General features: G+C 37.4%; 1 protein-coding gene across 3 annotated transcripts in view; it reads right to left on the bottom strand.

The window, feature by feature from the left end:
- The window catches only part of KIAA0556 (KIAA0556 ortholog), a 54,375-nt gene continuing 27,854 nt past the window's right edge, over positions 1-26,521 (bottom strand). For all 3 annotated transcript variants that reach the window (XM_031555821.1, XM_031555822.1, XM_010719406.2), the window contains 13 exons: positions 23,388-24,119; positions 22,624-22,832; positions 20,106-20,181; positions 16,955-17,132; positions 14,977-15,142; positions 10,315-10,472; positions 9,990-10,054; positions 8,859-8,969; positions 7,432-7,571; positions 5,235-5,336; positions 4,493-4,650; positions 2,208-2,296; positions 1-399 (listed from right to left, as the gene is read on the bottom strand). In XM_031555821.1, coding sequence (XP_031411681.1) covers positions 344-399; positions 2,208-2,296; positions 4,493-4,650; positions 5,235-5,336; positions 7,432-7,571; positions 8,859-8,969; positions 9,990-10,054; positions 10,315-10,472; positions 14,977-15,142; positions 16,955-17,132; positions 20,106-20,181; positions 22,624-22,832; positions 23,388-24,119 — 2,240 coding nt within the window. In that variant the 3' untranslated portion in view covers positions 1-343. The remainder of the gene's footprint in view (positions 400-2,207; positions 2,297-4,492; positions 4,651-5,234; positions 5,337-7,431; positions 7,572-8,858; positions 8,970-9,989; positions 10,055-10,314; positions 10,473-14,976; positions 15,143-16,954; positions 17,133-20,105; positions 20,182-22,623; positions 22,833-23,387; positions 24,120-26,521) is intronic.

The raw sequence follows: 26,521 nt of genomic DNA on the forward strand, positions 1-26,521 counted from the left end.
TGCTTTTACATAGTAGTGAAATAATGGAAGAAATCATTTTTTCACTGGAAAAAAAAAAGGTAAGTGAAAGCTGAAGCTTACTCATTAAACCTCAATAAACCCACTTTCTAATCTGTCATTGCAGATAATGACAATAAAAGAACCAGAAAACTAAATAATTCATGCTTTCAATTTCATTACTGAAGGAAGTTTTCCTGTAGCAAAGGCAACTTCCTCTCATAAGACAGGAGGTGGTTCAGCAGCAAGTGTGGAGTAAATTCCATTTGGATGAGAAGTCATCTAGCTCTCCAGGATGTACATGTCCAGAGCTGGATGTATTCAGGACTTTGCAGTCAAGCCCTTGTTATCTTTTCCTCCTCTGCAGTCCTTTTTCACATAGACAGGTTTTTGGACGCAAAGCTGTTAAGGAAAATTGAGTGCTGTTTTAAAAATGCTCCTACATCAACAACAAAGTCACAGACTAAAAAGAGGAAGAAACATTCTCATTTCTATTTCTATCCCAGAGTGAAGGTTACACTTCTCAGTACCATATCCTGCACTGACAGCAAGCAATACCAACTACTTCCTTTTAGAAGAAAAGATTTCAACGTGCCAGACTGTGGGACAGCAAACAAGTAAATCAGTGCAAGGAAGTAACTCTATAATCTGTTACTCCATCAATCAAGGGACAAAGAGGAGCATTTACATGTACACAAATTTATGTGCACAGCACAGGTGCTCAGAAAAAAGCCAGAAGCTGAACTGGGTCACATGGGTACCAGTGACTGCTGTGTCATTTCAGACAAAGCACTAACACTTGCTGTTTCTTGTAGTCCATCCTTTCATTTGACATTTTGATTATTTTACATGAACAATCTGGCTTCAGAGACTAGGTGTATCATCACAGGTTTGGGATTACGCTTAGAAAACAGTATGGATATGGAAGAAAATGGATAATAAAGGATGAGGCAACAACGGGAGGCAGAAAAGCAAAATCTGAGAATAACAATAGCGTAATTAATTCCATCTTTCAATAAAGAAGATGGACTGACTCCAAGGAGACAAAAACTTTTTTCCCCATGAAGACAATTCTGTGGAATCACTTCACTGGGAAATCTGGTCTGAATTCAGAGTCGACTCTGCTCTGGTTAAGGGTTTGGACTAGAGACCTCCTGGGGTCCGCCCTCCAACCCAAATCATTCTATCAACCTCTGCAGCTGATAGTGTAAGTATTTAGCAGTAGACCCTGGGCAGATACCAAAAAACAATGAATCCTCAGCTGAGAACCTCACAGTAAGAAATGAGAGCTCACCCATCTTTAAATGACAAAAGAAGGCATTCTTTACTAGATACGGGGCACATCTGCACTGCAACTCAAGATGTCATTACAACAGGCACAGAGATGTGTAGGATACTTTTGACACAGCTAGTGCTAATGTATTAATACTCAAGCTATATTTGCACAGGTAATGGCATTTGAAATCCTTCTCCTACAGAAGTGTTATTAAAAGCCATCAAATAATTTCTTTAGCACTTTCCAGAGAAACGAACTAGAGAAATTGTCATGCCTGGGGAAGAAAAACAATCATGAATATACCAGCTTGGCTGAGAATATGTAAAGTATTTAGGGAGCTATCCTGAGGAATTTACAGTGAATGACTGGGACACTTCAGACTATAAATGCAATCTACTATTTCTCCTCGGGAAAAAGAAAATAAACAGGCTGTCTTTTTAATTATCACTTGTAAGAGAGAAGAGACCAACAAGACAGACATCTGGGATTTTCATCCTAGTTTCGTGTATCATGATTTTTGATTTGCTTGAGGAGCAACAAGCAGGTAATTCTGAGACACACATCATCTCTAAAGCTGCTTAAAAGGCCAGTGGGGATGCAACAGGCTTATTACTCCAAAAGCTATCTTTGGACCTGTACAATCACTGGTTTTTGGACTTCAGCCAGTTTCTTTCCTGAAGACCTCTGTGTATGTGTTGGTATGAGCTACGATTACATGTCACATGTCTTCGATTTATATGATCCACTTTCAGATTTAGATACAGAATAAAAATCCAGAGCACGATATTCCATGTTTGCCTTCCTACGGAAGAACTAAATGAAAAGAGAGGTGCAAATCTCCCTTCTTTTCCCAGCTAGGTCTATAACAATGTTTACTATTCATACTGCTTTTGTGGAACATGAGCAGAAGAAAACTGTAGAAGATAGAACCAACCTGGATCAGCCACAGTCTGCTTCTTTTTGGTGTTGGTGACAATCTGATTTTCATTCATCATTCGTACATCCTGATCTTCCACGTGATTGCTGAAGAGATTAAAATCAGTATAATAACCAAAACAATCATTTGAAAAGTTACAAGAGTTATAGAAAAAGGTTAGCAAGTAAGTTATTCAGTTCAGGAGACTACACACACCCCTATGAAATATATATATAGACTTATGTAATGTTCCTATACGTTAAGCTTAAGAACATAATATGAGACTTTCTAAAAAGGAAAGGCATTCTGCATCTACCTGAAGTATTTTTTAACCAGCCTAATGAGTGGCGTAGGTTGCAGCAGGCACACGTTCAAATATCAACATCATATTCACTCTACAGTTTCCTTGCCTGCCTACACAGTTTGAAACACATTACCCAAAGTGAAATTTTACAGTAGCTCTGTACAAAGAGTCTAAAAGCCCTACAAAGAACTTTGCACTATTTTGTAATGTTGATACAGTAATTATTCATGAAAAATTTATGAACTAAACAAAATTAATTTACTGTGACAAGTTTTGTTTGCAGGCCACAATTTTAATAATTTCTCTCATGAAGAAATAATAACCTCAAAGTTAAATTAAACCCATTACAGAAGAAGCTGTGAGCTGAATCGAAAGTTAAAGAAAATACTAATCAGACAAAACAAAATATGTCTGAATTTTTTCCTTTCTCTACAAATACTGCACACAACAGGCTTCTATTGTTGTAGAAAAATGGAACAACTCTCCAACAGACATCGTGCAACAGGAGAACAGATATAGAAGTAAATCAGTATTTACACCATTGATGATAATATGAGAAGGTTCACGAAATACTGAATAGTGATACATGAAAGACAATAGGTCAAAGTTAGAGGAACCAATGTGGAAAAGTTCAAGAACATCTTTTAAAAGTAGGGGTGTTATCCAGCAGATAGTAAGAGATGTGTCTTCTACTGCCAAAGAACGCTGTCCTTCAGAGGGTTACAGTGAGAGAGGAAGGGAAAAGATGACAAAGACAAGGAACATTCCTGCACAGGAATTCTAGAAGAGAAGACTGCATAATTTTTACTGGAAAACAGATGCTGCAAGAAAGGATACCTCCCAAAACTAAGCCAACACACCTATACTTTATACGAGTACATGCAAAGGAAGTCACATGGAAAAGGTCTACAATTACAGCTGAAGTTTCTCTGCTTCCAGTAAAATAACTTTGCCTGAACAAAGATGTTAGGCTGAATAAAGTAGGTGTTCATTTCTCCTTCTCTTCTCCATATCCCCCTGAAAAATTTCTCAAAACTCGTGTTTTCATTCCAGTAACTTTTTTTGCTTGAAAAACCATCTACCTCCAAATTTCACCATGACAACACAGCTTCTTGTAAAAAAAATAACCCTAACGCAGTACTTTCAAACAGTAATAATCTATTTCAATATCTGACAGTATCAGTGGCCAACAGCCAATGCTTTGGAAAAGCAGAGGAAGTTCCCATAAACAAATGTGAATTTCTGTTCTGAGTCGGGATAGCTTACATTCCTTCCACTTATTTTTAAATTTTCTATTGTTTCTGAAGTAACTGCTTTGCATTTTTGAATGCAAAACTGTCACCTTTCTTTCAAGTAATGCAATGTTTAAGACATTCTATTTTTAACTGTGCAATGTATAAAAGTGCTTATTTCTAGAAGACATTAGTTTTTCAGTTTTTCCATCTCATTTAAAATACATTTGTCTTTCAGTCTTGATTCTCCATGCTATAGACTGTTTCTTAGATCCTATCAATCCTGATCTTCTGAACACATTTTTCACTACATTTCCATCATATTCTCTGTGAGGTTGCCAACTTGGTGGCTTCATTGGGTTAGTTATGAGAACCAAACTCATTTTTCATTTAAAGGACTTTCTTTTCTCTGATATCTGATGCTTCTTCAAAAATTTTTGGGTTTTACCCCTCCCCCATGTAATCCCATTGCAGTTCATCGATTCTTCTCTAAGGAAAACTGTCTTTCCTCTGCGTTTATTATTGCAGACTGACAAGAAAATACATTAAAATGTGAATCAATAATCCTAAAAGTGTTAAAAAGTAGTTAGAAATCAAACTAGTAATTTTGTCCCAGCATTTAAAAAGCTACTGGTTATTTACCATTAAGTGAGACTGAGTATGCTTTAGAGGGGAATTCTTCATAGCAACACACACATTCCTGACATCAGTCACATGATAACGTTTTCCAAAAACAAAACACTTTTAGTCAAGATCTACTCACATACCTAATTACAGTTCTCTGCTGATGGCAAATCTTCTCATCATCCGTAAAGAGAATGGTATGATAGGGAATTACTGGATCACAGGTGGGTAGGATGCCTGAAACTACATGGTTCACCATATCCAGAATCCCATTGTACACAAGCAAGTCATCCACCAGAAGCTAGAGATAATAAAGAAACTTAATAATTAAAAAATCTAGGAATCAGGTGCTGCTTTCAACAGTCCTTTCAATCAATTAACCAGAAATCACTTTGGACCAATTGTTCCACAACTCCAGTCCTCAGTTTAGCTTTTGTCCCTAAACCTTCAGTCTCTCTCCTCCCATTTTGTCTTCTCACTGATGTTGCTAAAGAAGTTTTCAAGTAGGTAATTAAAAATTTATTTCATGCTTTATGTAATTACCCTTCTATCAACTGGAGTAAATCACTCTTAGATTTAGGAATTAGGTAATCTCATCCCACTTCAGCAGTCTAAAACTTGGGTTTTAGTTTGAACTGGTGTTACAAACCTGCTCCATAGCTAGTGGAGAAATGAAAGCATTATTCTGTTAAGGCTATTATCTGAAAAACTGTTCTTTTCTTGGACAAGAAACAAAGGACTATGACTAGCACAGGTTAAGCATTTGAATATTAAATGCAGGGTTAATGAGATGAATACTATCCAATCAGATCATATAAAATCACACTTCGGTAAACTGTGAAGAAGTACAGCAAAAGATACAAAATGCGCACAAGAATTACTTACACCAAATTCCTTCACACCTCTCTGGGGTGTTTTGGCATAATTCCACAACTTGATCATTGACACAGTGGTAGGTGCATCAAAAATAACATATACTCTATTCACCTGTAAAAGAGAATTCACTTATATTTTAGAGGATAAATCCCCCAAAGAGAAAAAGAATCTCATACGCATTTCACCAATTTGGTCTGTGTTTGAAGAGATATAGCTATAGGGCAGATAACTGATGGGAAGCATTTCAATTCAGCTATCATTTCTGCTGTTGTTACTCTTCTCCACAGTTGCCCTATCAAATGTACGTACAAGTCATCAGAAGAGGATATTTGCATCTGTTAGGGGAGGAGCAGAGCAATACTCTTAATGAGTATTACATCAACAAAATACAGATGTGCTTCAGCATGAGACAAGCTGGCACATGAATGGAAAACACCTTATTTGCAACGCTAACATTCCTCCCGTATCCCCTAACAAAGCTCTACCACAAAACCTGCAGCTTCTGTGAGCTACACAAACAGGCACACAGACAACTCTCCTGATGCTTGCCAAACAACTACTGCTTGAGATATTGCTCATTTTACTTTTTGCACTGAAGAAAGAGAGGCAGATGTGATCAATGGAACTGTTTGCATCTCTCTACTTTCCCAGAAGAAAATCTGGACTATGATGTCTCGTGACAATTGTGTCATAAATAATGAAGAATTTGATGGAAAATCCATTCAAGCAAATAAACAAAGTGACAATCAGTGACAGAGTGGCAAAGAATTCTAACCACGCTTACATTAGTAATAAATCTGCAAAAGACAAAAATACTTCAATATTAGAAAGGAAAAGAAAGTCCATTATAAACAACTTTCTTAAAGCACTCAAATTTTCCAATGTAGCAGAGTTTACACAGCTTTCTAAGCAACTGGAACATCTCTAAGCAGCCTGGCTTTGCAACAAAAGCATGGGAGATGGCAGAATTATATGGTTTTTGAAAAGGTATCATTTTTGAAAAGATATCAATGGACAGAAGGGTCCATTGCTTATTCATCCCTCCTGCATGTCACATACTATCCACTTACCCTTTTAATACCAATATCTTACCTACAGTTTGGTGTCAGATTTGACACAAAACAATGCATAGAACTGTGCTTAAATCAGGCATTATTTTTCTTTTATCAGAACGAAGTAAGCTCTCTGACAGTGTTTCCATAAAGACATTAGCATATGCCAAACACAAATTCAGCTGTCAGATCACCTATTCCCAATGTTTCAATGGATATCTTCACATCCATTCAACATGTAGGATTCAAGATGTTGAATGTAGGCTGTAGGAATCTTAAGCATTACACAGACCTTCCATTTTCTTACAAAATGCAAAGGGTCAGTACTCCCAAGTATAATTAAAATTTTAATCTTAACTATACCCAATGAATTACAACATGAATTATTTTCAAAACTGACTTCCTCGTTTTTAATAGTCTAATTAATAACTGTAACATATGCAGTAAGGGTTTTTCCAACAGTAAGCTGTAGAATATCACACCTCAGCTTTACATTTTGTTACTTTCACAATCCATCTTCTAGGAAATGAACGCATTTTAATGATACCCAAAACAAGTCCACGAAAAAAGTCCTCCCAGAAATGAAGTCAAAACTCATCTAAGCTTATCTATTTTTCCGTTTACATATTTGGTCCCCATTATTTTAAAAACATGCCACTTCTAGAAGGGCTCAATCACTTGTAGCCCTAGCTTACAAAACACAAAGCAGTCTCATCAATTTATAAATTTAAATTCAAGATAGGTTAAAAAACTCTACTGTAAAAAAAAAACCTCTAAAAAAAACATACTGGCTTTTGTAGGAATTAATTTAAGATCTCAGTTCTTTCCCACTTGACAGGTCTTTATTGCACAACACACAGATTAAACTCCTTTGTCAGTAGTTTTTTCATTGTAACTGAACACACTAGAAATCCTCCAGTTGCACCATGGAGGTACAAGGAGGTTACAAAGCTGGGAAACCTACATCTATACTGCTGTGATCTGTGCAGTGCAGTAAAGAGAAAGCAGAATAAAGAGAACTCCTGACAAGCAGTTGTTTAGCATAGCTTACTAATGTCAAATTGACCTCAAAGTTATATATTCTTTCCCTTTCCATTACACTTCTAGCCATATCTGTGCACATCAGTAGAATGAGATGATAAAGGAAAAAGTACCAAACCAGGAAGAAGTGGTGCAAGCCACATATGTCTGCCATCAGTTGTGTTATTTACGCTGTCAATGAGTTTGTCTGGAGTTCGGATATCTCCAGATACATCTTCTAAAACGTTGACACTATCTGGAAAAGCAGCAATATCTGAAAAAATAATTTCAGCTTAAATAACCGAAAAGGACATTTCCAAAATACCATATGTAAGAGTTTGTGCCTCTCCTTTCAGATTCCGTGAGCAAGTATTCTCCAGTACAGCAGTAAAAGTTACAGAACACTCCAAGTACTTTATTTAAGATAGCTGAAGAGCTTGAGAGCACATTTTTAAAAGCAGGAATGCCCTTAGAGATTCTAGCACACAAGATTATTTTTAAAATAGGAAGAAATTAACTAGCAGCATTTCACTTATTTTAAAGCCCACTTTTATGACTTCATCAATAAAGTTTCCTTATCAGAAAAAGAAGCACTGCCTAGGGAATTTTTTGTGCAGTTGTGGGAACTCATGAAACATATCTTAAGAAAAGCATCCCTGTAGACAACAGTCACCTTTCTGACCAGTTTTGTTTTTTGTTTTTTTTTTCTTAAGTTCCTTAACGCTTGTGATAAAAATTAACTGTCTAATAAGGTCTTCTTTCATTTCTTCAAGCAGGAAAATTAAGCCTTCTATTGAAAAGGTTTTCTAGGTAAGATTTTTTTCCATAAGGAAATGCTTATGTTTAAAAATATATGTATGTTAAAGGCACATATAGAAATAGGGATGAATTGCATTGTCTTCAGAAGTTTAAGGCCGCAGCAATCCAGTTTGAGGGACAATAATTCTCCCTTGTTTTGCCTTCTTAGAGGCTAAAGTCTGTATGTACTTACAAAGAATTTAAGGAACGACAGAGATGATTCAGCAGCTTAGGAAAAGCTTGCTTCAGACTTGGTAGCTGAATTAGCACATTTAGTACAGCACTTGGACAAACGTGCTTTCTGGGATCCTGATATATCTAGGAGACACCGCTGTACAAGCAGATACAGATGTCTATTCCAAACTTACTGAATTATCTTTACCTGGCATTGTATTGTACTGTAAAGACATGAAGAATAATATAAGTTAACGATCCCCTCCTTTTAAAAATTATCTGTTTACACTTATCAATTTCCAAATGTTTCTTCTCCATCATGTTTTCATCATGCACCATACAAAATATGAATAAAAATGCCACTCAGAAAAGAGCTGCTTTTTTCATTGAAATCTCTATTAATTAAACAATGAGGATCCCTTTAGATATACAATTCACACAGCATCCATGTTTTTTACACTTAGTTTAGCTGATACAGAAGACTGAAGTGCAACTCTTCAATACCTCTGATTACTATGAATCTTGCAAGTGTGTCCTGCATTCCCTCTACTGGTTACCCACGAACACTGAATCAAATTCAAAAGGATACTGTTTTCAGTTAGTAGGATTTGGTCTCCATGTTCATCAAAAAACTCCAGACCAGTCAAACCAATGTAGTACGGATCACCCCAACTTGTCAGAAGCTGAAACTGGAAAACAACTAAAAAGGAAGGAGCTATTAAGGAAAATTTGATACTGATATTCTCTGAATAAGCAAGATTAGACAAGAAGTTTGTCATTTCTGTTACTGATAGTACACACACAAAAAATGAAGCCCTACAGTTGAAAGTGTACGTATGCTCCTATAACATCTTCAGCTGCCAGAAGAACATATAATTTTTATTTATTTATAGTGCGCATCCTACCTCCCTATTCTGCTACCTATTAATACCACAGCTCCTATCCAGAACCTTTATTACCTTCCTACATCTTCTGATTATGCCTTTGCTCAGTGTTGAATTACATGAATGACAATTGGCCAGAAAATATTTCCCTTAACTGAATGGCAGAGAATATAATAAGAGCGTGTGCTGTTTGTTTTTCTAGTAGAGCACCTATTTTTATCTCTGAAAAGACACTGATTTTCATGAAACTGTCAGGAACTTAGTAATGCTGAGATCTCATTGACTCCAAACATGGTTAGGACAGCCTAATGGATTTAAGAGGGCTGTCAGGTAGATGGATGGCACAACAGTAAGCATTACTGCAGAAGTCTGTGCTTATTTAGGAAAACATAAGATTAAAGAGCCAGAAACATTAAGAAAAACGACAAAATATTACACAGTTCTGGTCAACACAGCCTTAATAAAGATGTAAAATGAGACAAATTTCAAAGAACAGCACCGAGAACATTCAAAGATATGCAAAAATGCAGATCATTACTAGCTTTGATAGGCTGGCAGGATGCTGTGCTAATGGGCTTCTAGCTCCAGTTTTCACGGATTCTAAAAGGTGGGAAGTGCTACCAGAGCATCTGACTACAGGTCACACCTTCATATATTTTGTTTCATTTATTTATTCTCAAATCATATTTAACAAATGCCTTTCTCATCATATTCTTTACATCTCATTCATTTTTTTACAGCATTGGAAGTTGTACTTAGAACTACTGGAATTCATGACTACGATATACAGAATACCTCAGTTATGTACTAAGCAAGAAAATGACAGAGGAGGATACAACCACATGGCATGAGTGGTGCTTCATAGTCCATACTAGCTTGTTCCATTCTCTTTGAACCAGTCCTGCCAAAATAACCAAGACAAAATAGTTTACTTATGTACTTTTGGCTCATCGAGGAAAGAACAAAACAAACTAAAAACAAAACACAAAAAACAATTAAGCCACCACACACACCTTTCCCCTCCAGATTACGTAGCAGATTGTCTGATCTCAATAAAACATTCCATTTCATCCATGTGTCTCATACAGATTTGGTTCAAAAAGAGAATACAAACACTGAACAAATAAGAGTGGTTCAGATTGTAAAAATATGATACTTTACCTCCTTTGTACCCTGTTCATCAGCTGGGGCTGCAGATAGTCAAGGAAGAGAATTTCTTGGGCAAAGTCAAAGTGGCAGTTGCCCGGTCCCTTGCGGATCAGAAAGCCCTCCGGTGGGGAGATGTTGTGACCATCCAGCATTACGTGGACTACCTTAGCCTTGTTTAAAAAAGAAAAATTATAACATAAATCCAACGCAACTGCATTCACTTCAGAGACTGAAATAATTGTTCCCGTAATTTTGCGGTATTTATTCCATTCTTCTATAGTGTAACATCCCTCGGCAAAAGGAAGCCTAGACCAGCAGAACCCAGTCTGCAACTCAGTGCAGTTCAATACATCACAGCTGACACTACCTATCGAGACTGATGCAAGTGCCAGAGCTTAGGATTTCGGAGGAAAAAAAAAAGATAAAAAATAAAATACAAATGATTGGAAGAGCTCCTTCAATTACTGCACCCCCAGAGACCTCAGTAAACTGAGAATCTGTGGGCTGCAGAACACGTATCAAGAGACTATAAACTCAGCTTTTAAGTCAGCATATGCTGCAAAGGTGATTTGAAGAGATGGTTAGTCACTCATCACCCACCTGAATGCAATGGTAGATCAGTCGTGACTGCTCAACCCTGGCTGAAGAGATCACATAACCTAGTGATCTCTCACGAGCAAGCCCTATTCTATCTCTACCATGTTTATATAAAACCTCTGTTCCACCATTCTACTCATCTGTGTGGCAAGCAGCATTTGGACTTTTCCAGGATCATGCCCACTCATCTACCAAGCAGTGCTGTATATAACCTAAGGGCATATGAATAAAGAAAAGGTACTTCTACCAGGCAAAAAAGGATCAAGCCACAACTGTGTCACAGATGCATGCACATCTGATATAAACTCTGAAGATTAAACCAAATAATTCAGCCAAAAGATCAGAAGATGAAGGAGTTCAGGCCCCTTCATCCTCCCCCATTAACACCATCTGGAGCTGTGTGCATGATCACAGTCACATAGCAATTCCATCATGCAGCAACAATTATCACTGCATTTTGCCCTAAGGTATGTTAAATACAGTCTCATGTTAATCACAAGTATTGCACTGAGTATGTCACTAATTACTGCTTAAGGAAGGAATAATACCTGGAAAATAGAACAGGATAGCCTTATAACTGGCCCTATGATTGCAGCCTGCTGATTAATGGGCTGAATGAGAATAGGTTCATTTAGCTAGCAAAAGACTTAATTTAGTCTAAAGGTAATGTGAGTCAGTTCTGTCATCTTTAGATTTTATACTTACTGACGAATATATGACTATTTGAGAATAGTTTTGTATGGAAATATGTAGTTCTCATGATCTGTTATCAGTATTTTTATTAAAACAGAAGCAATATTTACTTTGAGATGTCAATCTGAGAACAACTCAACACCTCAGGTTTCCTATAAAGCCTGATATTCACAACAGCTTTCATATTTTTGCAATTTGCCATTAATTTTTTAGTCAATCACCATTTCAGTGAGTTGCTAGTGCAATAAACCAGAAGTAAATCTTTTTCAGAAAGTTTTTGTTTGTTTGGAGGTTATTTTCTTGGTATTTTTTTGTTTGTTTGTTTACAAAAGCATTTCTCAATTTGAAAACTTGAGGTACTGGACTGTGCAAGGTGCTTGCTTCAATTCCAAAGAGCATGAAGATAAATTAGGAGTGAAAGCAACAAGCAGAGAGAAATAACTATTGCTGGTTTCATCCTTAATAAGCTTGGGAGAAAACAAAGGAAATACACTGTGTGTGTAAGAAATTCTTCTGCATGGTATTTTCCAGCTGAATCAAGCTGCCAGACTAGGAAGAGGAAATGAAAAATCCACTGAAATATACTTTAGTTTAGAGAACATGTATTGAATGGGAAGTCTGGAGACTTAGAGATGAAATCTTACCTATTACACCACAGCTGCTTATATTTATGTGCCCTTTACAGCCCTCATTTCTAAGTAATTTTCATCATCTGAGGAGGCACTCAACCATCACACATAGCATTTTACAAATCACATAACAAAGCTTTCATAAGGTAATTTTTCATAGAGCTGGAAATAGCATACAAGCCTTCATTTTGACAGTTTACTGCCATTACCCTTTCATTCTAAAGCTGTGAATAGAATCCACCAGTCTACAGCTGCCTAGCAAATCATTATATCTTATGTCTTAGAAGAACAGCAATACTTTGAAAAACAGATGCCACGATACTCCAGGTCTATGGTCTAAAGCCTCTGAATTGTGACCCAGCAGATATCCTGGATCCTCAGTTTTTCAAGTACGTTATTTTATTCATTCTTTTACAGCATTTTAATTGCACCCAACTGGGGGCTTAGAGGTGAGCTGCCTGCATACATACTTTGTCAGACTCACCTCCTTTGCTATCCTGCAAAATAAACTGTAAAAATACACCTTTCTCCTAGTCTTGGTTTGTCTCCAAAGACCAAATTGCATGTTAAATAGCCAAATCTTTGAAATCTTTTAGTCCCTTTAATAGCTCAGATGCAAACACACTCAGAAACTTGATTTAGTTTGAAAATTCATGTACAAACATTTCTGCCCCCTGTTCTGCCTTGAGAAGACCTGCTCTTATAATGGGAAAGCAAAATATTCCCCATCACTGCATAGGCTGTTCTTTATATTGCATTGTGCACACAGAATCACAGTAAGATTTAAATCAGAAGGGACTTCTGCGTGTCTCCAGTCACAACTCAGACAAGCCTGCAAAGTTAAATCAGTTTGTTCTGGGTCTCTCACACTGACTCATCCCATCACTGCATGCTGCCCCAGTGCCATATCACTCCCAAGGGGATAAAGGGGAAAAAGCCCTTTAAGACCAATCACATAAATTAATTAAGCGATATCTCTAAAAAAACAAGACATGGTTACCCATGGATACGTTTATATGATAAGCTCATGGGAAGGTTCAGGTGCACAGTAAGTCAAACACGTTGGGTTACTGCACTGTATTACAAAAATTAGATGTCAAATGTTAAAGCTTCTAGAGGAGCTGTGGCTAAAATGAAAGAACTAACACTCTGAACCTCTGTGAGTCTTTGTCCAAGTCTTCAGCATTCTGCAACACCCCGTGCTTAAACTAAGAGGCCAAGGCTAAACTTCAGAGAGGGAACATTCATTTGTGAAAGGTAAATTTACACAGAAAAGTAGTTCCCCAATATTTATTACTATCTAAAATCATAGAATCCTCAGAGTTGGAAGGGATCTCTGAAGGCAATCTAGTTCAACTCCCCTGCAGTGAACAGGGACAGCACAGCTAGATCAGGTTGTCCAGGGTCTGATCCAGCCTCACCTTGGAAGCCTCCAGGGACAGGGCATCAGTCACATCACTGGGCAAGCTGCTACAGTGCCTCACCAACCTCACTGTAAAATATATTTCCCTTATATCCAAAATAAATCTACCCTCCTCGGGCTTGATACCACATCCCCTTGTTCTATTACGACAGAACCTGCTAAAGAGTCTGTCCTCTTCTTTCTTGCAGCTCCCCTCTAGATGCTGAAAGGCTGCTATCAGGTCCCCTCACAGACTTCTCCAGGCTGAAAAACCCCTTGCAAAGTCTTATGAATGATCAAGGCCTCCAACTTCAATTCTAGAAACTTCCCAGAATTTTTTGTATTGTCTCTCTCTAGTTTCACACATAGGAACAATTTTCTCATCTATTAACAAAATTTAAAAAAAGCATATTGGAAAGTAAGTGAGGAGGTACACTATGCAATTTTAGCTAACCTACATCAGCCAAACTATTTGAAGGTATCAACTTTCCAAAACAAATGTTGAGTCCCAGAGGCTCTTGCTTCTTGATAACTGATTAATGTGCCTAACTAAATTCATCCATGTCAGCCAAGTATAATGCTGCCATCACCTACTGCTTTCCGTTGAATTGCCTGGGAAGTACACAGATTTCAGGTACCATGAACTCTATCATAGCACATAATTGAAAACTGAAAGCAAATTTGAAAATTGCACTGCATGCCCACAGAGATAGAGCGTGGGGGTTTCATCATGCACGTTTAAAGACTTTTTATTACATTCCTAATTTTATAAAGATCTACCAAATCTCTATTTATCATGTTACCAAATGTTACTAGTTAAGCAAATCGTTCAATAGCATTTACGGTCAATTTACTAAATATCAACTTTATTTTAAGTGGCCGACTTCAGAAAAGCAAGATGCTCAAAAACAAAAGGATCCCCACAGTCAGAGAAAACAAGTTTATACGCAGATACTGCTTTCTTCAACTTATCTACACCAGATTGCTGTTGAAGTGCCCCCTGTTCTATCATTCCTCGTGCTGCAGGAAATAAAGAATCATATGGGAGACTTAAATACTGGATAGTGAAAGGATACCACTTTGGAATCATATATCTTGAAAATAATATGTGCTACTACGTGTCTCTTAGAAAAATCATCTGTGAAGTTTTCTTTAAACTGTCTCTGGCTTTTTTTCAATATTTGCTGTTTGCAGAGACAGAAATGCATTATACTTGCCACAAAACTCAGACTCAGACAATCTAGAAAGATTTATGGTGTTCCATTAAGGCAGCTATATTCATTTATCACAGTACCAATTTTCCAATGCACTGCTGTATATTTTTGCTGGCAGTGCTCCTTTTCTTTTACTTACCCCTCTATAGGTATCCTCTGGAGATTTATTATAGTTCCAGAAACGAAGCCCTGCAATACTTTCACTTTTATCAAAATGGATTGTGAGTAGATGATTTTCTCCAAAAGAGAAAGGAATGAGCCACATATGGTCATCCTCAGCTGTAATATTAGTCCCATCTATTAACCTACAAGGAGAAAAATCCATTAGTGACAGAAAGGAAAAGCCTGCTCTTCTCATGAAAACAGGTGTTTTACTAGGTGTCAATTTTCTTCTTATATCCACTTACCAATCCCATTATTATACCTACGTGCATGCAACTAAAAAGCAGATTAAACATAAAAAGTAATGCAGAACTGTTGAATTAAAGATGGAGTGGCTGGGGGGAACAACATTTCGTTTAATTGACTCTGTTTGAAGAAAAACAGAAAAATCCTTTGGTTTTCTTCCCTGAGCAAACAAGCAGAGAAAAGCTCATTTGGTACCTCTGCACCAAAATTACTAAAGGCAAAATTCTCAGTCCCAGACATTTTATAACTTATTAATATAGACCCATGCCTAAACTGGTTTATCTGGCAGTCAGCAGCATATTACTACATTGAGCATGACTGAGATGGTATCCGAAGAGCCCAGAGATGGAGCAGAGTTTGTTCACATCCTTTATCAGCTCTCATTAGGAACAGCCCTTTTTCCCACCACTCTACAGTATGACAATGTCTTCTCATAACAGCAGATCTCAGACTGACTAGGTAAGTTCAATTCCATTATTTCCCTATTTTGGAATCCTGACTTTTACCACAAAGTATGATATATAAAGAAGTAAGGAGAAGATGATTCAGTTGCCCTACTGTAATTACTTTTGTACACTGCCCTATGTGCATACTGTTTTAAAGTGTAGTAGAAGAACGAGTACCAGATTTGGTAGTTTCTTAAAGAAATAGATATGAATAATGAGTCTTTCACAGAGGAATTGATTAGAGAGCCTACAAGAAAGAGACAAAACTTGACTTAGTCCTGAACAGTCAATACTACACAGGACCAATTCCAAATGCTAAGTTGAAGAGCAATGAAGTGCTCAACATGCTTACAGAAACATCAAAAGCAAAAAAAAATATTAAGCCCCTTTGTCTTATGCTCAAAAAGGCTCTCAAGTAAAAAATGAAGTCTGTGGAAAAAAAAAAAGCAAGACAGCAACAAAATAAAATCATTACACATATCAGACAGGATATTATGGATGTTGTATTTGAAACACAGAACAAATCTATCTCTCTAAGACAGACATAAGAAAAAGCAAGGAACTTAAAAAAAAAATTAAAAAAAAATCAAAATAGAAGCCAGCCTGGCTTAGTGGCAGGATAAAGAAAGTTATTACAAATCATCTTTCACCAAAAGTCATGATCAAACTAAATCAATATGATCATAAACTCTGGACGGCTAAATGTATATGCACATGCCAAGAAAGAATATGTAGGCTAGCAAGTAAAAGGCACCGTAAATAAAAATCCATCAAACATATCAGGAGCAAAAAGCTTGCCAGAAATTCTGCAGGATCAACAGATGACTAGGCTGTAAAAGGAGCACCAGAGAAGACACCAAAAAGTTAAATGAATTCTTTGCATCTGGGTCATCAAAGCCTCTCCAGACTGCAGCACCAGAGCCTTTTCATCATGGGAGATCTCATGGGAAGATTTCTTTGATCTTGAAGCCTACAGGAGAGATTTTCTGTACATTTCATAATCTGAGGAAGCATATTTGCCAATGCATAAGACTTCATTAAAATTATAAAAACAAAAGCTGCAGAATTTGAGAGCAGCACCTACACTTGCAATTCCCTAATACATTCTTACTGTTTGCTAACTTGGAAGTTTTCCTTGCAATTATCCAGAAATGCTGGATTATTACTCCATATGCATAGACAGATGCTACAGAACACACACAAAAATAAACATCTGAAGAAATTACTTGTAATTCTACCTATTCTACCTCTTTTACTACTTACTTTTCTAATGTTCTAGAATCTCCTGTATACTCTGGAAGATCATTTAAGTCTTGGGGCAAAGCAGAAATCTGTTCCGTACTTATTTTTAATGCTTGGCCATTCTTTCCTATCACTTCCAGTCCAGTCAGTCCAAGGTAATGAGGATCTCCCCAAGTCATGGTAAAATTCAGTTGCAGGCCTATGTAAAAGAATATACATACAATATACATATATACACACATGCATACTAGTAGTTTTAAGTATGGGCCCAAGCCTCCAAAACAGTGATCAGAATCAACTAGAAGATACTTTCACTGGTACAAAGCAGATTAAAAAAAAAAAGAAACCAAAGAGCAGAACAACAATGAACACTGCTACTTACAAATCCACATCTCAAGCACTTCAAAAGCTGCTCTTCTTGCCATGGGTTAACACAGAATACTCACAAGAACATGGATAAAAGCACAGTAAAATGCTGTAGCGTTTACCTACATTGTTGGGGGCAGAAGGCTTCTCTTGTCACTCCTAAGTGAGCCAGAAACCTAGCAATTTGCTCTGAGTGGGGTCTGTCACTGCCATTAGCAGAGCTATTGGATCTACTTACCCTCCACTCTGTGACCCTCTAATGCACTAAGTCCAGCTGCTCATACTCTGGCACAAACAGCAGCTCATAGTCTGCTCTGAATCCACTTCATTCAAGGATCAGACTCAATTAGCACTGGCCAACCACATGACCTCTCTAGCCTAAATAAAGCTAAATAGAGTGTGGTAGATAATACATGCATCACTGTTTTCTAGTGATCAAGAATATTTACATTCATGGCTGCCTACTTGCCAACAGTTTGAATTTAAGCCAAAACTCCTTCCATTCTGCACTCTGCATTATCTGATCAATTACTACTTTCTATCACACAACTTCTGTTGAGCTAAATATTTATTTTATACTCCACACATATACTATATAAGTGCAGTTCCCATTAATTAGCACCACGTGTGATTTATTTAAATAATTGTATATCCTGCATTTGGATAGTTCTGGTTTGCTTGCCTACCTCCACATAATAGTGCAGTAACTGTCGTAAATCTGCGTTAGACCTTTAGTGGGCTGCTGACATCTTGTTCACTTGTAACTATACTGCTTCCAATCAACCATGTTATCAAGTGTCTCATTACTCAGATTGCAGAGTGACAGTAATTCAATAATACATTTAAGTAGTGACATGACAGATTTTGAGATTATGCAGAAACAGAAGACCTATTAGTCTGAAGGCTATCTGTTATCTTTTGCCGTCTAGGTGACTCTATGGACTTATCTAAATTCAGTCTCTCATAAATCCCATGAGTAGATTGCTTAGAGAGCACCAATTCATAGATATACTGAAAGAAGATATGTGGTTTATTATTGCATTTAATGCACTAACTTCATGTCCAAACTGTACACGTGGAAGCATTTCAATGGCACAGCACCACTGAAAAACAGCACTGTTGATTTCCAGAAATAAGAAAGGAAATATTGCATCAACAGAAAATTATCTTCAGATCCACCTGTTTCACGCTTTCCAAAAAATATGAAGAGCATATACAGAGACGACAAGCAATATTCCAGTCTGATCAGGTTCCATAAAAATTCACCACTGTAAATTTAAAATATTTCATTTCACACATTAAATGTAGCCCAGAGAGAATCAAGTTGGACAATGTCTAATGAAGCACCGATAGTCATGATGCACTGTAAAACAAACAGCATTAGAGCTGTTAAGCCATCCAGCCCAATTACCTATAAATAGCAGTAGCAATTTGCATGAGACTAAGTACACATAAATTCACTTGGGTGTTGAGATCTCTTCATATTTGCAAGGACGCTAAGAAATAAATAGTTCTATTAACTGACAAGCTTAGAACCATGGCTACAGTGGTATTAGCTACTATTCCCAAGGCCATTTCTTATTATAGAAATATGCAACAGTTCTCAGGCAAAAATATATAGGTATATATACTTCCTTTTTTTTTTTTTTCCTTCCTAGCAGACTGGGAAAAGATAGGATCAAGCAGCTATCCACACAAAGTTAGCATTCACATTCTGAACAGCACATAGGCAAATTCTACATAGGCTAATGAAGAGTGGAAGGGACCTCTGGAGATCTAACTCCTGCCTATTAGATCAGGTCTCCCAGAAGCCATTCAGTGGAGGTGTGAATGCCTCCAGGCCCTCAAATCTCAAAAACTCTGTCAATCCCTGTGTCAGATTGCCCTCAGGGTAAAAGGGAAGCTTCTCTTTAACCATAGTTGGGACCTTCTCCAGCTCTTTCCCTGCAGGAACTCAATGGGAATCAGGATTTCTTTGTTTGGTAGAGACAAGTTAGCCCAATCAGCTAGTTAACAATATCTTGTCAGTATGAGAGACTGCATCTGCTGAGCTCTGAATTGCAACCTCACTATCTGCTTCACCCACTTTGAGAAATGGGAGGAGGGAAAGGCATCTAAAGCTCACAAAAATGTAAACTTGATATGATGACAGACCTGTATAATATCCATCTATAAACTATGGATGAACTTCATAGATTATAGGAATAGCCCATAGATGTGGCTGAATAACTGTATTGTGTGTATTTACAGAAAGGACATCACAGGTTGCCAAATGCTTTATATGCACCATGCCCAACAAGCCAATTTTCCCTCTGCTGGGAATTGGTACTTCTGGGCCATTCAGAAGCTCTCTTGAAAATAACCTGAAGTCCCAGAAAGGGTGGGGGTTTTTTGAGCAGTATCAACAAAACAAATACTTTCAGTACAGATACAATATTCTGGTCTAGTTTCTCTCTAGGTTTTCTATTGTCAGTCTGATCTGTGAAAAATCAGTCTAAATAAATATGTAGGATTGGAAGAGAATTACTTGGTAATGGACACAGCTATCACAAATCCCATTCAAGGACTAAGCAAATGGCTAGTGTTATTTTCTAAGATTAAATGCCATCTGTTACAATATAGTGTTCTAAATTCCATAGTAAAAACAAGAAAAACTTCTGCCTTAAATACTCAATTACTCTTCTTTATTCCAGACCTGACATCTGCCACAAAGGTCTGTACAAATGACAAACCAGATCCTCCTTGATAACGTTAGTGGGGTTTGGAAGCAGCATACGCAGAAGTGAAAGAGAACAAACAAACTTACACTTTCCAGTAAATATTCCTGGTTCCTTGGGTATACAAGTAGAGAGAGAATCTAGCACGACTCCCTGCTTCTGAACCTAAAAAACAAACCAAGAGGTGCGGTGAACATGCAGATCATATATATTTTAGAGACATGTTGTCTATACAATACACCTTGTTCATGTGGGATTTTTTGTTAGCGCATATGGGAATGTTAAGTAGGAGACTCCCTAATCTGGGCTGATTTTTCTTGGAAAGTCTGAAATTAAGGCACTCTTTCTTACCTGCAGACTGCCATTATCAGATGATACAAATGCCATTAGCATTCCAATATGTTGCAAATGTGTCACAAAGAAGTTAAGCCCTCACAGAGTGCCATCACACAATTTCAGTCTCTCCAAGAAAACCACATACTGCAACACACAATCCACAAAAGATGGAAAGATGGAAAATAACTGCTACTGAGAGTAACATGTCATAAAACACTGACTCCATCTTTGATGCCTCATGCTTTTTTCTCAGAACAACTTTTAAAGACCAATCTGGTAATTACAATTTAAAACTCTACTGAATATCATTATCTGTGGACTTAGTAAAGGTACTGGTTTTATTGAGCTTCTCTTGCAGACCATAAAAGGTGGCTTATCACCTCTTTTCTCCCTATTCCTCATCTCTTGGCTACTCAGTTCCCTCCATTCCATTACTACCCTCTATCTTTTCTTTCAGATTTAGCCTAATTTTCTACTATTTCAACACTCCTTGTGAACACTGACCTATTTATGTTCTTAGATCTTTACAGTAGAACAAAATATCATCACTGCATGGGAGTTAATGGATAAGAAATAAAAAGTAGAAATCACTACCAAGCTCCTAAACATGGCCATTCTGAAAAGGTTTCCTTAAATGAAATCATGGGTAAGGAGATGAAAGACAGATGACCATGGATAATAATGTAAGATGCTTTGCTAAGAGCTGTAAGTCAGTGCAGTAAATACACTTTCTCACCCATTGAAGATGTAACAGCTGGAAAGGGTTAATGATCAAGAGCCTGCTCAAACCCAGTACTAGTTTGAATGATGATGTTATGCTGGGGAAGACGAATCATCTAGATTCATATCATTCTGATAGCATACACATCCAGAAAATCTTGATGGTCCTAGCATATACTGAGTGACAGAGAGATCAGAGGTTCATTTGGAATAGCTATTGCTACTTCACTGCTGATACACCATATTTCAGAGTTAAAAAAGGAGTAAGAAAAGCATCACAGATGAACAGTAAAGAGAAGCAGAGGATCTAAGTAAGGACCAGGGAGTCTGTGCCTAAACTTCTGTAATGAAAGAGGTCCTGGGTGAAATGCTAACAATGAACAAGTGATCAATAAATGAAAGATGAACCTCAATTTGTGTTGGTGAAATCCTGCATTACACAAAGCATCCAAACAGTTTAAGGTGCTGCAAGTGAAGATGGAAACAGAGTTAATGGTGTCACTATTAACTAGCACTGGAGGAGTCAAAGGGTTAGTGTCTCTGACTCAAGACAGCAAGACCAAATTCCAGTGTCAGAGCATTTCCGTATGTCATGTAAGCCAACAGAGTAGGTCAAGACAGACCACCCAGGCCTGAAAACATCACGAGGCTCATTAGGAACCTCATGTTAGGAGTACTTTAACTGAACCAGCTGGAATTTTGATTCAGTTTTGTGTTTACTCACAGTTGTGCAAGAATGTCCCACTGAAAAAGATGTCCTCATTGAAGAAAGAGCAGGTGCTCATCAACATTGCAAGAAGATAGAAAGCAGTTCAAAGACCGCATCATACCACTTTAAGCTGAAAATCAAGCAGGACTGTTGCTCAGTCACTGGGCCATTAGGACAAAGCGAAGCAAGACTGCAGTGCATGAAAATACAGCCCTCCTCCAGCAGTAAAATATCTACTCTATGGAATAGAAAGGAACACCTTAATGCTGCAAAAGGGATACAGATTTGTGAAGCTGCTAGTTAGAAAAGAAAAGAGGAAAAAATAAAGGATAACTTGGGAAGATATAAAATGACATTACGCTAGATCCTATCCTACCTCAGCAATTTTATTTGAGGAGAAAGAAATAAGCAAACGCATACTCTGTGTGGAAAATAGGGAAAAACAATATTTGGAGTGACTGGGAACAGAACTACTCATTACATGCATAAATGTAAGGTAAAAATCATTGACATTGGTATAAATTTTCAGGAGTACCTAAACCAAAAAAAAGAAACCCCAGTACTCTCTGCTCAAGTAAGTAAAGAAAAAAAAATATGTATGATCCCTTAAAGCCTTCCTGGTGTCTCATTAAGCAGAGAAAGCAAACTGCGGAAGAACTTCTGGGCTTAAAAAACTCCCATGAATTATTAAGCCGATGAAAAAAAAAAAAACTTTAAAACACAGATAGCTTTATTAGTTCTTCTACAGAGCTTTACACTACCACAGAAATCAGCACCTCCTATTTCTACATCATATCTCAGAAAGACACATTTATAAGAGTACTGAATGCAGAGATCCCTACCTGTTGATCCTCTGTTCTTAACCCTGCTTGCGTAAAAGGTCTTTCATCTCCATCCCCATCAGCAGTGGTTGGTCTCTTTAGCTCTTCTTCATATCTCAGAGAGCTGCCATTCTCCATTTCTCCATCATATGTCTCATCATAACAGTATATAGCTTCAAGAATATCATCATCGGTACTGAACAGTATTGTATCCCCAAAGTGCTCTGGAGCTGAAGGCAACACATGGAATTAAGTTGAGAAGCTATGTAGAAGAATATTTAGAGTAGTAAAAAATGCTATTCAGTCCTTCACACTTAATCTACAGCAGTGGTTAAAGATAACACATGGGGAGCTGACTAGCGATACAGTTACATCCAATTTCAACCTTAATTGCCTAGCAGACAAACCTTAAAGACCCAGTCAAATTTTAAGTACATAAAGGAGATCAGAAAAAAAGCTTATCACTTTTTCCAAAATATCGTATCTCTGAAAACTAAAAACCTGCAACTTATAAATATCTAGTGACTACATGAAGTTAATGAAATACAATCTTGTTCATAAGACATCATTTTGAATAAAAATTAGCTCTGTATGCTACTAAAATTCACAACATCGTTAGAGAATGCATTAGATAGTTTTGCATTACATTTTTGAAATTAAAAGGATTAAGTACTATATAAAAGTCCCAAACTGCATTGAAGAGTAAAGAGACAACAAACAAGATAAATGTATTTGTTTATATTGTGCTGCTGCTTCCACAAAGTAAGAAAGAAATGATAGCATACCTCCAGACAAGGTTCCCGAAGCCTTAGCAATTTCTCCTTTAAAGATGCACTGTTCATCTAACATCATTATAATGTCTTTCACACCCCTAAAAGAGTGTATGCGAGATTTATTATAATTCCAAATCCTAATCATAGCTACTTGACAGGGATTCACAAAGTCAATAAAGATAAAGTGAGGTTTTCCAGGGGTAAATGGTGCTAGCCAGAGATGCATATCATCCTGCGTCAGATTTACCCCATCAATTAGATTGGTTATTACTCTGGGATCTTTGCCATAAGCTGGTAAAATATTTATATCAGGTGGTTCAGCTGTTATTTTTGAAATCTGAACAGGCTCTCCTTTAGAACTGAAAACTTCAATTCCATTAAGACCAACATAATGTCTGTCTCCCCACGTTGTTCGAATGTCTATTACTAAGTGCTGCCCATAAGGTAAAACGGGTATTTTAAAATCGTTTCCATCATGTGCCTCCACAGAAATTTCTTCTCGCTTTTTTGGTAGTGTTTGTACTCCCTCTTTTCTCATGAGCTGATATTCTCCAGGCCGGTTGATTTTCTGCTGATGGAGAAACTCATCGAAGATATCCCCTTGAAAATCCATGTTAGAGATTCGGCCACGATGGGAGTAATTAAACTTCACCAATGAGTTCCAGGACTCCTGCAGAGTGTGTTCTTGTTCACTGTGCCACTTTGCTTTAGAAGTGCCAATCTCCTTGACAGACAAGTCCTCATCTGAAAAATAACATTATATATGCATTTAACATACTGACACAACTGGAAGCAAACCACTACAGTAGATGTTCCAGAACTATGCAGGTCACATTTGTGTTCCCCTGACTACAAAGTTCTGTTATATTAACGCTTTTATATTGCCCCCCCTGTTATAAAGGCTGTATGTCACAATTTCCCTTTCCATTTAGACATAATGAAAATAATCACTTTAACACTAAAAAGCAACATGCAACAAAAAACAAAACTACAGTTTTAGACTGGCAATTCTTAACACTTAGAGAAATTCATGTTTATGCAAATCTCATGATTTAAGACCTTGGGCAAAACCCCTGGAAAAAAGTCCCACAGATACTCATTGGGTGAGTATCAAAACGTACCATCTGTCTGCATTTCTGCAGGAGGTCTGTCAAACAGTTGGAGCTAAACTGTTTAAGTTCCTAAAGCATTACTGAGAAAATCCAGTGCTTCCTTTTTCAGCAAAATAGGAAGAAATAAGATAAGAAGGTTCATTCTGAGGAGGAGATGGACCACCAGGAAGGGGTCAGAGAAGCACAATGAAAAACAGAAACAAAATTATTCATACAACAACTGGAGGAAGACATTCCTCTGCTGCAGATGCAAGTTTTTATGTTGATGGAAATCAGAATTCTTAAAGTGTAACACTTTAATATAACTTTAAAAAAATATCAATCCAACACCTTAGGTATCATAACAGCCTTGATATTCAAAGCTAAAAATACATTTGAGAAACCCTCAGAACGATGGTTGGAGAGATGCAAACCTAAAGTATGCTTTTTAGCAGGCCTGATGAAAGAAAGCATAATTGCTGCTTGAACTTAGCATGGTAACTTCTATAAATTTAGCATCAAGATGTACACAACTAAAGGCCCTTTTCTCTTCAGCTGTTGCCACCATCTTCTAAAGTCTGTCTTCCACTGCAGATTCTGCTGCCACCATCCCACACGGGAGATGCCTTCCATACAGGTTTCCTCCATCTCATCCACCCAAGCATTACACCTGCATTAGCAATCCTCACAGCTGAGCACTATTTCAACACAAGAGAAAGGAAAGGAAGGAAAGAGCTCGATGGAGGAAAGGTAAGGACAGGAATTAGGAAGAGGAGAGATGAGGAAGAACAATATAAGAGAGAAGGATGAGAAACAGAAGAGACTACGAAACAGATGCACTGCATGTGCTCCACTTCTGCTAGGTTCAGTAAAATACTGCAACTCTATTCTGAACACAGAAGAGACTGTGGGAGAGGCAGGACAGTTTGGTCCAATTCTCACATCTGACGAAAGGAAGATACAAAGTGCTAAGGTGGTCTGAAGAGAACTGCTAAACTGGCAGCACTCAAAGCAAATACAAATAATTAATCAGCAAAAGGGAAAGAATCCTCAGCCACGTGCACAAGAAGAGAGGTGGGGAAAAAAGAAGTAGGTTCAGCATTCAGTGAGGATGAGGTGAGCACTGCGTTCTACACATGTAGGACCCAAATGCTTTTCTCACTTCAACAACAGTAAGATGCAGATGGGGGATAACCATGGATCTCATGGGAATGCAGTGGGGGCAGCACAGAGGAGCTGTGTAGGAGCAGTGCTCTCCTCGTGACCCCACCAGGGAGCTGCTTAATTTCCATCTCAGCACAATTAAGAGCAGATAATTATGATTTTCAAAAAAGTTGTCATTTTTGTATTTTTTTTTCGAATAAATGAAGAAAAGCAAATGTAGTACTGAACAATTACAGGCCCACGGGCTAGATTTAAGTTCTGTTCAATGTCCTTGAGTGTGTAGTAAAACAAATGGTTTTCAAGAATAAATGCCAATTGCAATAAAACGCAAAATAATGTTTTCCCAAAAGACTTTTTAAGACTAATTTTTAACTTTGTTTTTGGAATCACAGGGAAAGAGGCAATGTTCCTAACGTGTCTATGGCCAATAATCATTTACACAGGGGACAACTGAGATAAAAATAAGAATTCTAAAGCAGATGGGAAACTACCTGAAAGAGCATTGTGTTCCATATGCATAAGTATGAAAGTCTGGAGACCAACCTGGCCACTCTCCCCCATTTCACAAGCGAAATACAAATAGGAACCGAATTTCAGAGAGTGATTTCAGAGAAAAGTAGTCATTTGCAAATCACTTAGTTGTTGAAATCTATGCCTGTACATCTACTACTGGGGTGGGTGAACACAAACAGTACTTCCCACATTCTCAGAATTTAAAAGAAGATACCATATATTTCTTTACCACTTTAAAATAGCAAAGCTTGAAAATATCAGAATATGGAAGTATAGAAGTGTATTTGATATCCATTGGTTTTTCCTGTTGTTTTTTTTTTTTTTTTTTTTTTTTAAGTACTCCAAGCACTGCAGAGATTACAGCTTCTACAGGAGTTG

The sequence above is a fragment of the Meleagris gallopavo genome, chromosome 16 (assembly GCF_000146605.3).
Source record: "Meleagris gallopavo isolate NT-WF06-2002-E0010 breed Aviagen turkey brand Nicholas breeding stock chromosome 16, Turkey_5.1, whole genome shotgun sequence".
In the NCBI taxonomy this organism is placed as follows: Eukaryota; Metazoa; Chordata; class Aves; order Galliformes; family Phasianidae; genus Meleagris; species Meleagris gallopavo.